Source organism: Orcinus orca, chromosome 1 (genome assembly GCF_937001465.1).
Source record: "Orcinus orca chromosome 1, mOrcOrc1.1, whole genome shotgun sequence".
NCBI classification, from domain to species: domain Eukaryota; kingdom Metazoa; phylum Chordata; class Mammalia; order Artiodactyla; family Delphinidae; genus Orcinus; species Orcinus orca.
The window spans coordinates 8566447-8579714 of NC_064559.1; the positions used below are offsets into that span (position 1 = coordinate 8566447).

General features: G+C 48.6%; 1 protein-coding gene across 1 annotated transcript in view; it reads right to left on the reverse strand.

The window, feature by feature from the left end:
- The window catches only part of LOC101283227 (kinesin-like protein KIF28P), an 85666-nt gene that overhangs the window by 20678 nt on the left and 51720 nt on the right, over positions 1-13268 (reverse strand). Inside the window, exons 10-14 of the mRNA XM_049695559.1 lie at positions 11155-11261; positions 9637-9727; positions 8037-8091; positions 6391-6514; positions 5210-5354 (exon numbers count right to left, since the gene is read on the reverse strand). Of these exons, the coding sequence (XP_049551516.1) occupies positions 5210-5354; positions 6391-6514; positions 8037-8091; positions 9637-9727; positions 11155-11261 (522 nt within the window). The remainder of the gene's footprint in view (positions 1-5209; positions 5355-6390; positions 6515-8036; positions 8092-9636; positions 9728-11154; positions 11262-13268) is intronic.

Here is a 13268-nt window from a genome sequence, read left to right on the forward strand (position 1 = left end):
GGGACACAGGTTCGCGCCCCAGTCCCAGATCCCACATGCCGCGGAGCGGCTGGGCCCGTGAGCCATGGCTGCTGAGCCTGCGTGTCCGGAGCCTGTGCTCCGCAACAGGAGAGGCCACAACAGTGAGAGGCCCATGTACCGCAAAAAAAAAAAAAAAAAAAAAAAAAAATTACAAGCATGTAATAAAACAAACAAACAAACAAAAACCAAGAAAGAAAACTAAGTGAGGAGGAGAGGACACTGCCTGGCTTTACTTAAGCAATTGCTCCACTTAACCCAAGAATCTCAGCAGCATTGTGACAGGAGGCCTTCTGCCTCCAGTTTCCCGTCTTGGTCTCAGGGTCCTTGACCCAAGGTGGCTCCACACTCTCCAGGGAGGAGGCTGGGGCAGGAAGAATACAGTTGGCTAAAGGAAGGTCTGGGGATTTCTCGAGAACCGCAGCTGGCACAGAAGCAACCTGTTCTTACTTCTGCTTGGGGTGGCTTGGAGGAGGGGATCACGGAGATGAAGGGTGAGCCAATCCCCCTGCCAGACCTCGGTTGGTGCTGCCTTGTGCCAGGAACTCTCAACTATTTAGGGATTCCCTGCCCTGAGGTCTGACTCCCCAGAACTGCCCACCAGCTGCCTTGCTGAGGACCTACAGTCTTTGCTGGCGCTGAGCACCTTCAGCCCAGCGTCTGGGGCTTGTTCGACCTCATTGTGCTGCCAGCCCTGGGCTGGAAAGGCAGGTGTGCCATCCATTTATTTTGCTAAAATTCTGAAGAAAAATCTTTGGTATACGAAAAAGGGAGGAACTATTTTGCACACATGTAGGCACACCCCACGAGGCACACCCCACGGCTCTCCAAGCATGGGTTTATAAGGCAAGTTCAGGCGGGGCGCGCGGGCTGGAGAGAAGGTACCGGCACACGTGAGACGCTCCTCGTTTGGGAAGCCCAGCACAGCCAGAGACCTCAGCGGAGCCCAAGCTCAGGTGGCTTCCAGGAGCCCTGGTACCATGGCCTCCCCTGAGGGGAGTGAGCCGGGGCCTGGAGATGGGAGGGGAGGTAAGGTGGTCAAGAGCCTCCATCTGAGGCGAGGGAAGAGATGGACAAAGGAAGATGCCAGAGCTCCTGAATGCTCCTACGGACGAGGAATCCCAGGTTGTTGGGCAGTGGAGGCTGGGCTGAGAGGATAAGGGGAGCCTTTGACTCAGAAACCTAAGGCTGTAATTTATTCTACGCTAGGATCTGGTTTTTGTTCATCACCGTCTCTCCAGGCTCCCAGTCAGCATCTTTAGCTGTTGGGCCGTAGCTTCTATAGGCCCAGAAGGCCCCTGGGTGAGGCTGGGAGGTGAGTGGGGAGGACAGACCCTAGCCTGCCCTGCCCTGGGGGGAACCCGATGTCCAGGCATGGGCCTCCTGGGGCAGGGTGTTCTCAGACAGAACAGAGCAGGACGTGCCCACATTTGGGCCCTAGGTCATGCACGTGTGCATGACTAAGCTTCTGTGTGGGAGCTGACCTGGTTAATCTCATTCATCATTCATTCAACAAACACTTGCTGAAGGCCCATTGCTAGGCCGTTATCAGACTCTGGGGATTCAGAAGTGAACGCGCTCTCGTCAGCTCTGTAAGGACAGGGCATTTCTTTGCTCACTGCTGGATCCCCAGGGCTTAGAACCACATCTGGCACATAGTAGGAGCTCAGTAAATACTTGTTGAGTGAAGGAATATATAAGTGAATGGGTAAACAAGAGGAAAAAAATCCCAGCTAGAGCTTATATTCTCAGGTGGACAAATGAATAATAATCAAACTAATAAATAAAATAATTTTAAAATGTGATGAATGCTAGGAAAGAAATAGAGTTAAATAAGAAAGAATAAACAAACGAAGCCAAGAAAGGGGAAGATCTATCTGAGGAGGTAATTTTTGAGCTGAGAGATGAAAGATGAAAATGAGCCAAAGATGGAAAGAAAAACAAGAAATAAGGGCAAAGGCCCTGAGGCAGAAAGGGCTTGATGTGTTGGAGGAGCAGAAAGGAGACCAGTGAGGTTCAAACTGGGGTGAGGAGAGAGTGGTGTGAGATGGGGTTGGAGAGAGAGCGTGAGGTAGATCATAAAGGGCCTTCAAGAACGTGGTAGGGAGTTTGGGTTTTATTCTAAGAACACTGAGAAGTTGGTGAATATTTTGCAGCCCGAGTGTATCATGATCTGATAAGTTCAGAGACGACTACACTGTTCAGGTAAGAGAAGATGATGGCTTGCACTGAAATGGTGGCACAGGAGGATGGAGAAAAGGCAGACTGGATGAAGAAGTGAGGGAAAGGAGGAGGCCTAGATTTTTGCCTTGAGCAGTTGTTTGCCAAGACGATAAGTCCTGGGAATGAGAACAGGCTTGGAGTGAGTGGGGAGTCAAGGCTCTGTTTTGGACACTTTCATGTTGAGATGCCTGTGAGTCATGCAAGCAGAGATATCAAGAAGGCAGCTGGATGGGGGTATCAAGAGATATCAAGGGACAGCAAGAAGACAGAGGAGCTGAGGGTTGTCAGCACAGATGGCACTTAGAGCCACTGAGAATGATGAGAGCAGAGTGGGGAAAGCATCCATCTAGAGAAGAGTCCCAAGGTCCAAGCTCTGGGGCTCTCCGAATTTCAGGATGGGTAAGATGAGGAGAAGCCAGGAAGGGGAATGTGGAAGAAGTGGCCTAGAAGAAAACCAGTAGAACATACGGTTCCAAGAGTCAAATATTTCAAAAAGGAGAGAGGGCTCAACCGTGTAAGATGTTGCTGAGACCTCGGTAAGATGTGTGCAGACAAGTGCCTGCTAGACCTGGAACGCAGAGGGATCAGGGTCAGGCACGAGTGGGACAGAAGCCAGACTGGAGATGAGAAAATGGAAACAACTTCCTAGTTTTCTATAAAAGGGAACAAAAAGAAATATGGCAGTAGCTCGAGGGAGATGTGGGTCTAAGTGTTTGTTTTTATGGTGGAAGATAGTGGAGCATGTTTGCATGTGATAGAATGACCCATGGAGAGCGTTCAGTGATGCAGGAGGGTGAGAGGAGGGGGCTCTTCAGAGACAAATGCTTGAGAAGGTGAGAGGGATGGAATCCAGAGGACAGATGGAGAAAATGGGCAAACATACTATGTTCGCCCACCAAGAGAAAGATAAAAATAAACCCTGTGGTATTGAACTGGAATTGGAGGTATTACTAACTTATGGTTTTACAGAATAGGTGAAGCTATAATATGTGTGTGGGAACCATGTATCTATACAGCAGTTTGCACACATAGTCCCAGATCTTGATTTATAAATGTCCTTCTCCAAAAGGAATCAGTATCCTTGGAGAAATGACTGATACCATAGCTGGGACTGAGAGCCCACGAGACAAACCTGGAACGTTTTTTGATGCCAGAAAGTAGGCTAGTGTTTAAAGAATGAGGAGGAATGTCAGGAAGACACAGAATCCAGCTTGAAGGGGCTCCCACTGGCCAAATCCAGGACAGTTTGCACCTCAAAATAAATTATGAAAGCAACAGCTTATAACTTATGGAGTAAAACAGGACTCTATGAGTTCACAGGGACATAAACAAATGAATAAACAAATAAATAGGAGGGAACACATTTCTTGTAGTAACATTGTTTCAAATAAAGGTAGAAGAAATGGTGGAGCTAGAAATTCACCATTTGACAAAAATCATACTAATCATCGAATGATCAAAGGGTGATAAAATTAGTGGATGACAGTGTGATGAGGTATAGGATACCTACATATCAAAGTCTCTCCCCATAAAATACTTATTCATTAAAAAGATAGGATTAGTCATTGTACCGTGGAGAAACCTGGCAGACACCCCCCTAACCAAGTGATCACAAAAAATGGACAACCTGACACCATGTGCCTTCTGATGTGAGGCACAGAGGCTACAACATCACTTTGCTGGCATTCCTGCCAAAAATGTATCACCCCAGTCCCATCAGGAGGAAACATCATAAAAACCCAAACAAAGGAACATTATACAAAATGATTAGCCTTTACTCTTCAAAAATGTCAAGGTCATGAAAGACAAAAACAGACCTGGTGAATTGTTCCAGATTTAAAGAGACTAAAGAGACCAAAGAGACATGACAACTAAACGGGGTCCTGGATTGGACCCTGGATCCAAAATTTTTTTTTTATAAAGGAAATTATTGAACCAATTAGTTAAATATGAGCAAAATTCATAGATTAAATAATAGTATTATATTGATCTTAATTTTCCGATATTGATAATTATACTGTAGTTTTGCAAGAGAATAATGTTCTTTTCCTTAGGAAGTATACAATGTAGTATTTAAGGATAAAGGAGCATCATGTCTGCTACTCTGAAATGGTTCAGGAAAAAAATTATCTATATATGTGTACATATATATATACACACACATATACATATATAATAAAGCAAATGTAGTAAAATATTTAAACAGGAAATCTGAGTAGAGTGTGTTTGAGAGTTCAGTGCACTACTCTGGAAACTTTTCCGTACCTTTCAAGAAATGTCAGAGTTAAGAATAACCCACAAAATGCTTGCCCACCTTGGCAAGGGGCTCCAAAGAACTGGGGCTAAAGGCGTCTGAGCTCAAAGACAGGCTGGTTGACTCTTGGCCAAGATCCTTTGGGCAGTGTGCCCATGAGAGAGCCACGTGGTGACCACAGAAGAAAAGGTTTCAGGGGCAAAAGGGAGAGCTGTCAAGACGTCATACAAAGCATGGAGATGGGGCCAAAGGATGACTTCCCTTTCCTAGCAGAGCCCGTGTAATGAGCTTCCGGTCCCCCAGGGGCTGCAAAGGGGGCAGGGGGTACCCTCAATACTGACTACTGATTAGGGCCAGACTCTGAGCCGTTAGATATTAATTTACAGAAGGCTAAATTTAGAAGACTGGCACACTGAAATGAATTTTTGTCCAGGAGAAGATTATCTCCCTGAAGGCATGAATTAGCTGTGCCGGACCCAGCAATCGCATTTCAGCATCCTCCTATCCCAGTGTTGTATCCACTCTCCACTCCTCGAAACAAATCTTTGGCATGTGCTCACTCTGTATGAAAATCATACCTTTACTTTTCTAAACATTGTATTTTGACACAATAGAAGATTATTTTCTTAAGGAAAGCAGGAGAGCACACAGTGGAAGCAGCTGCTTTCACATCCACCCATGGAAAATGCCAGCAGTCAGGCCCAGGCTGCTCACCGAGCGTGTCCACACTCACTCCCTCCGAAGCCGCTCTCTCCAGCTGGAAAAAGTCATAATCAAATCTGCTCAAGTCCTCACTGCCTCGCTCTGAAGGAAACCCGATGTAGAGGTAGGCGCTGTTGGATCCCAAAATAATTCGGTCCTAGGGAGGAGAGAGTGGGCTCGGAGGGAAGAGGCCAGAGGAGGTGAGCCAGCTCCTCTGTGTAAATCCTGAGACCCTGTTTATCCCCCAAACAGGAAAGAGACCTGTAAACGAGGAGGGAAGAGGGGGCCTCTTGCTTTTTCGTGCTTTCACTGACTCCTTCCTTTATTCCACACTATCCACCAGGCGCTGAGAGTCGGTGGGGACCGGGCAGACCCATCCCTCCCCTCTGGGACTTGATGAACTAATGATGTAATCACAGCGATGTAACCACAGCCCAGCCCATGGGGGATGCTGGGAGGAAAAGGGCGGGCCTTCCGCAGAGTGTATGGGGTTTAATTTACACTGGGGATTAGAGAAGACCTCTTGGAACGTGCACTATTTAAGGTGACACGTCAAGTGTGTTAAGTTTTGGCGAGGCTGAGAAGGCCGCTGCCCACCGGAGCCTGGCACGTTTTGAGCATCCAAGGGGTCGTGTGACCGAGGGAAGCCCAGGCAGAGCAGTGAGGCCAGAGAGGCAGGAGATGGGCCGGCTCCCTGGGGTGTCCTAAAAGGGAGGTCATCGAAGGATTTCCGAGAAAGGGGTGGCGTGCTCCAGTGTGCTTGTCTCAAAGGCTCTCTGTGGCTAAAGGTGGAAAAGGGACTGGAGAGGGGCCTGGAGCCCCTGTGCTGCTGGGACTCGGGCCAGGGTGGTGGCAGGAGACGGGGAGAGCCCGATGTTGGCAAGGGGCTGGCAGTCCCTCTCCACGGCAGGTTTTAAAAATCTAAAATGTCATACGGGGGTTAGAGCTGGAAGGATTTTGGCGATCACCTAGTTCACCCCTCTCTGCTTTATGGGCGAGGTCCGAGGAGGTGAAGTGACTTCCCCAGGACACACGGGGAGTTAATCTCAGGTCTCCTGAGCCCACAGCTGTGACCTTGTCATCACTGTGACACGTAGCAGAGGGACACGAGGGCGTCAGCTCCCAGCCCTGCCCACCTCCCTCCAGCTCTCGGACAAACTTGGGAAACCCTGTGGCTCCGCAGGAGGGTTTACCAAATGCTGCAGCTTCGTCTTGGTCGTGATGGGCACCCCGTTAACAATGACCTTGCATTTGCCGTGTGGAGTCACCGTCACTTTACCATCCGAATTTGTGAAGGAAGCGTGTTTATCTGAAATTCTAAAAGGATAAGACTGTGTCTAAGAGACCAAACAAATTACGATTTTAGTGAACAGTTTAGATCGTTCTTTGTCATTTGCACAATCAGGTAAGCCCTACAGCTGCCAAGGAAGCCCTGTGGGGCTCCTGGGTGCTGGCTCAGCGGGTGGAGATGGAGAGGTGGGTGCGAGGGACTCTGCCCTCCAGCGGGGAGACAACAAAGCAATCATTTCTCAGTAGAACCCCGCCCCTCCCCCACCCCAGTACTAGATCCCTCAGGGGTTGCACAGGCCGGTAGGATTGAGAGGAGGGGAAATGGAAAGATAGGTGTTTCAGAAGAGACACTTGAAAGGTGACTTAATAATGTGGCCACATATTGCTGAGAAGTTTAGGTCTGGTTCTTGGTCTTTATCTATACAAATCCAGACTTGAGATGTTACAGGATTTGGGGTCAGTATCAGAGGTGTCAGATTGGCTGCCCAACAGACGTCATCTCTGTGCCCTGAATGACCGGCTTCCTGGCTGTTCTAGAATGTTCCTGGGAAGTCAAGACACACAACAGCCACCCAGAGCCCTTGTCTGCCTGGGGCTCAGGGGTCCTGTGGGAAGGTTTGACCCTCAGCTCATCTGGAGTTCAGCCTTTCCAGACCTGTGTGTTAGACTAGGGTTGCCGCAGGAAGTGGTCTGGAAAGGGAGATGAGGGGGTCCCCAGGAAGAATCAGGGCAAAGGGCCTGGAGGACAGTGGTCAGGGTGAGTTAGTGCCCACAGGTCCCCCGCCTCCCCTCTCCACCCCCCCTCCCAGCCGCCAACACACACACAAACACACACATACATGCATCCCAGGTGGGCTCAGGAGGGCTGAGTATGTCGGGGGGACTGGTCAGTAAGGTCCCTCTTTGTAGGGGCTGATTGAGTCTATTGACTGGAAATCTGTGGGCAGTCAGGACACAGTGGTCCTGGAAGAGGGACAGAAACCCTGGAGCAGCAGCCTCCCCAGGAGAGAGGCCACGGAGGTAGGGCCCCACTGTGAGTTTACGAACCCGCCTTGAGGTTTCACAGGGGCTCCTACAAGGATCCTGAGGGGTCCTCAGGGAGGGGATCAGCTCAAAGTCTGGGCTTTGCCTTTGCCGGTTGGTGAGGGCTCTGAGCACATGATCCAAGGATGCTTTGCTCTTGGTGGTGGGACCACAAAGGCATAGGCCACCCATAGGGGGCCTGTCCTCCTAACTCTCTTCACTTCCTGCCCCATCTACTCATGTCCATTTGTGGAGAATTATTCCCTTTGTCCCAAGCTCAGAGCCAAGGAAACAAAGTGAGCACAGCACAAGGGATTTCGGTGACAGAAGAAAACCCTCTGAAGGTGATCTTCCATAAGCATTAGAGTCGGTCCTGAGGAAGGTCTGGTCATATCTTGTCCTTGGTTGTCCGGCAGGGTCTGTGGCCTGGCCTGAGGACGACTGGATGAATTCTGAGAGTCTCCTCTGGATGCAGTGGTCGCAATTCTCTAATGCTGGACAGAGGTGCTGGGTCACGTCAACTTACCCCAAACCTTGAAGAGTGATGGCATTTGAAGCTGCCTGACCAGCATCACACGAACCTGAAAAGAATTACGGTAAGCTGTTTTCAAATGTTTTCAGGATTTGACATTAGTAAGTGAACATGTTTGATGTTTGGGAAGTACCATATCCTCTCCAATTAGATCATGTGAAGGGATTTTTTCACTGCGATGTTCAGTCATGATGGTGCATGGACATCACCTTGCCTTGGGGATAACTGTTCTACTTTCTACCTTTTTTGTGATGTTCCTAACTTTCTGTTTGTTTGTTTAGGAAAATATTTTTTATTTAAGAATGTGTCATTTATGTTAACATTTAATGGATTTATTATTGTTATTTTAAATGAATTTTTATTAATTTTTATTGGAGTGTAGTTGATTTACAATGTTGTGTTAGTTTCAGGTGTACAGCAAAGTGAATCAGTTATACATATAAGTATATCCTCTCTTTTTTAGATTCTTTTCCCATATAGGTCATTACAGAGTATTGCGTAGAGTTCCCTGTGCTACACAGCAGGTTCTTATTAGTTATCTATGTTATATATAGTAGTGAGTATATGTCAACCCCAATGTCTCAATTTCCTCACTTTTTAAAAGTTCTACCTTCTTCATGGGAGTTCTGGAGGAAGAAACTGTTGCATCTGGGCCTTAGGAGACCCACTGAAGCCTGGCCACAGGGAAGGCCCTGGTCTGTGAAGCTCTGTTTCTGTCCAGTGACTGAGCCCAAGGACAGTGCTAGGAGCATCACACCAACCTCCTGGGGCTGCCCCCTCATTCAGCCCCCACTGCCGTCCTGCATGAGCCTCTCCTGTCCTGAGTGTGCACAGGGCTAGGGTGGGAAAGCCAAATGGGACTAAATATTGGTGTCGTTTTCCAGTGGATGAATGGATCAACAAAATGTGGCACACACATACAATAGAATATTGTTCAGCCTTAAAAAGGGAGGAAATCCTGACACAGGCTTCAACATGGATGAGCCCGGAAGACATTATGCTAAGTGAAGTAAGCCAGACACAAAAGGACAAATACTGTAAGATTGCACTTACACAAAGTGCCTGGAATAGTCAAATTCATAGAGACAGGAAGTAGAATGGTGGTTGCCAGGGGCTGGGGGAGGGGCTAATGAGGAATTATCCCATAAAGGGGACAGAGTTTCAGTTTGGGAAGACAGAATCAATCTGGAGGTGAGTGCAGGTGAGGGCTGCACAACAACGCAAAGGCCCTTAATGCCAATGAACTGTACGCTCAAAGACGGTTAACATGGGGAATTTTCTGTTATGTGTATTTTTTTTTTTTTTTTTTTGTGGTATGCGGGCCTCTCACTGTTGTGGCCTCTCCCACTGCAGAGCACAGGCTCTGGATGCGCAGGCTCAGCGGCCGTGGCTCATGGGCCCAGCCGCTCCGCGGCATGTGGGATCTTCCCGGACCGGTGCACGAACCCGTGTCCCCTGCATCGGCAGGCAGACTCTCAACCACTGCACCACCAGGGAAGCCCTGTTATGTGTATTTTACCACAAAAAAAAATCAAAAAGAAAACAGGGGCAGGAAGCATGAGCAGGACCAGGGCAGGTCTAGAGGAGTGAGTACCGGCTTCAATGAAGTGCTTGAGAACCCCTGTGAGCTGCGGGTCTTCATTGACGTTGAGAAGGTGCGGGAAGGTCTTCATCATCTGCTGCTCCTGGAGGAGAAACAGAGAGAGGGCTTCCTCGCCAGACAGGGCAGCACAGCACAGACAGCAATGTTCCTTCCTATCCACTGCTCCTCGGAGCTGTTTGTCTGTGCATCCCATCAACTCACCCCATAAAGCAAACCCAGAGGAGGAAAGTGTGACCAGGGGCTTCGCTGACAGAGCGGGTGCGATCCTGGCAGGTCAGCGGTCGGGGGCCTGCATTCATCCCATCAGGACTGTTGCAAAGCACAGCCGGTTTCCTACTCTGTTCACCATTCCCAGCTGCTCTCGCATGGTTCCCTGCACTTTGGTTTCTACCCCTGCCATTTCTTCAGGCCCCCGGCATCCCCAGCTGTCAGGAGGCCCCATTCTGGTGCTCCGCCTGGGTAATTCTTCCCAGGTTCCACTAAACCATCTGCCCTACATCTCATTCCCCCAAGTCCTTTGGCGAGCAAAATGGGGCCTATTGCATCCCCTCTCTTGGTTACCAAAATGCACTTCATTTTTTAATACAGGTGTTGATTGGTATTGCGGTTATAGAGGTTTGATAGTCAAGCAGAACTGGAATAAGCTATGCAGGCACAAGGAAAGCTTTTAAATCCTGAATTTCTCATAAAGAATAAAGAAGATGAGAGTCCTGGTTCTAACTGTCCATACAGAAGAGTCCTAGGTTCTTCACTCTGGATCCTACTTGACCCCTGCAGCCAAGGGTCACAAACCCAGGTACCCCTTACACAGGATGTTACTTTCTTGGCCCTTCTGGCTGCTGGGTGCAGCCATATTACATCCACGCCTCTAGAGTTCTTGGACCCTAACTTAACCTGACCCCCTGCTGCCACAGACCTCCACCCGACTCCACTCCTTCCGCCTGGAGCTCACATCTATTGTGGCGTCATGAGCCCTTTGGAATCTGGACTGGACCCATCCCACTACTTCTAAAGTCCTCCAGAGCTGGCCCATGACTTTGGAGTTTGTCCAGAGCCTCGTGGCTTTGGGGAGGAAGGTCATGGGAGGCAGGGCATCTCCCTGGCCCAGGTACAGAGTTCACACCCCAGCCCATTTATGATCTGGAATTGGCGGTGAATACCAGATACGTGGTTCAGGGTCACAACTCATAGACCCCAGAAGACAATCATGTTCCTCAGATCCTCCCCAAATTCTAATTATCCACAGCCTTGAATTCTATTCTCAGCCTCATGGCCTCTTTGCTTCCTTCCCTTTCATGCCCTGTCATTCTCTCCCCAACTCTGCCAATAATTTAATTAAGTCATACGTCACATATAACATGTCACATTCACATATTATACATAATACACCTCACCCCGATTATCCACCTGGCATCAACCCAGGCATTGGTGCTTGTCTGGGTAAGGGGCAAGGCCGCCCACCCCCCCCGCCAGGTTGTCAGCCTCGGCAGGTGGAGGTGGTAAGCTCACCTGGGCAATGGCCACGTAGTACTGCTGCCATTCACTCCGGGCCTGCTCCAGCTGGTGCACCCAGCTCAGCTGATCAGGGGGAGACCTGAGCCGACAGGCTGGCAGCTCTGGAAGGAGGGAGATACTTTAAGCAACTTAAGGCCAATTTAAGGTCTGCAGTGTCAAAGGTGAGGCACAGAATGTCTCAGTCAAAACATGGCACTCTCAGCAGGAGTGGGAAATAGCACTGCACTGACTGCACTTGGCAAGTTCTAGAAAGACTAGGATATTCACAGCAGCTCTATTCACAATAGTCAAGATGTGGAAGCAGCCTAAGTGTCCATCCGCAGATGAATGGCTAAAGGAGATGTGGTACATATATACAACGGAAGGTTAGCCAAAAAACAGAATGAAATCATGCCATTTGCAGCAACATGGATGGACCTAGAGATTATCATACTAAGTGAAGTAATCAGAGAAAGAGAAATACCATACAATATCACTTATACGTGGAATCTAAGAAAATAGCACAAATGAGCTTATTTACAAAACAGAAACAGACTCACAGACAGAGAAAATAAACTTATGGTTACCAAAGGGGATAGCTGGGAGGTGGGAGGGGGATAAACTAGGAGTTTGGGATGAACATATACACACTACTATATATAAAATAGATAAACAACAGGGACCTACTGCACAGCACAGGGAACTATACTCAATGTCTTGTAATAATCTATATGGGAAAAGAATCTGAAAAATAATATATATACGTATGTGTAGGTGTATAATTGAATCACTTTGCTGTGTATCTGAAACTAACACAGGGCTGCCCTGGTGGCGCAGTGGTTAAGAATCTACCTGCCAATGCAGGGGACACGGGTTCGAGCCCTAGTCCAGGAAGATCCCACATGCTGTGGAGCAACTAAGCCTGTGCACCACAGCTACTGAGCCTGCGCTCTAGAGCCCGTGAGTCACAACTACTGAGCGCATGCACCTAGAGCCCGTGCACCGCAACAAAGAGTAGCCCCCGCTCGCAGCAACTAGAGAAAGCCTGAGTGCAGCAACGAAGACCCAACGCGGCCAAAAATAAATAAATAAATATATTAATAAAAAGAAACTAATACACACGGTAAATGAACTCTACTTCAATAATTAAAAGAAAAAAAAGACTAGGATCACCTCTTAATTCAAAGGAAACTAGAGCAAGGAGTTCCTTTGTAGGAGGAGCACTGAACCTCAGCAATCTGTTTTTTTAATCATGTGGGCATGTGAGAGCATTTCAGGGCATTCCTGTAAAGTCAGGGGATTCAGGAAGAATCAAAGATTTATCTTACCTTGTTTTTCATGTGTTCCGTGTCTGTGCTTATGAATAATGGGAATTAGATGCTATATTTAGGTCAACATCTGCATGTCCGGATTTTAGAGGTATGGAGATTTGTGACAGAGCAGAGTCATGCCTGGACCAGATGTGGGCACAGCCTCTAATTTAGGAAGTGCGTGGTTGAGTCTGAAGCCTTAGTGAGTCAGGACTTGGGAACCTAGAGATATGCCAGATGGGGCCAACCTGTCCTCGAACAGAACATCCACGGGGGCAGCCAGGTGTGTGTGCATGCGGGAGCGGGTTGTGGTTGGGAAGTGTTGCCACCGCCAGACAGAGAGCCCGTGTGGCACGAGGGAGCCCGGCCGGGCGAGGGGAACGGCTACCAAGGGCCGGACGATGACATTGGGTTCACACTCCACTAACAGCACTGAGCGCAGGGCTCTCAGACCTTCTGGTCTGGCTGTTTTGATGCTGAACGCTTTTACCAATTCTACTTCAACGGTTTTATATTTTGTCCTTTCCATCCATACCATTCTAAATTGTTCATGGGCATAAAATTACACACACCTCATGCTGCCATGCTGAAAACTCAGGCCTTCACTCAAAGCAGTGGTCCTCAATAACTGCACAGTGGGCCACCTTAAGGTGGGCACTTTAAGAACCACTGCTGCCCCCGGGATGGATTAATTGGTCCAGATGGCGCACAGTCACCAGGTGACTCTAACGTGCAGCCAGGGCTGAGCAGAGTCTTAGAAGAGGGTGCTGGGGGTAGTGCTTCTTAGCTCCAAACATCACTTAACTGCGTGAGGCCATC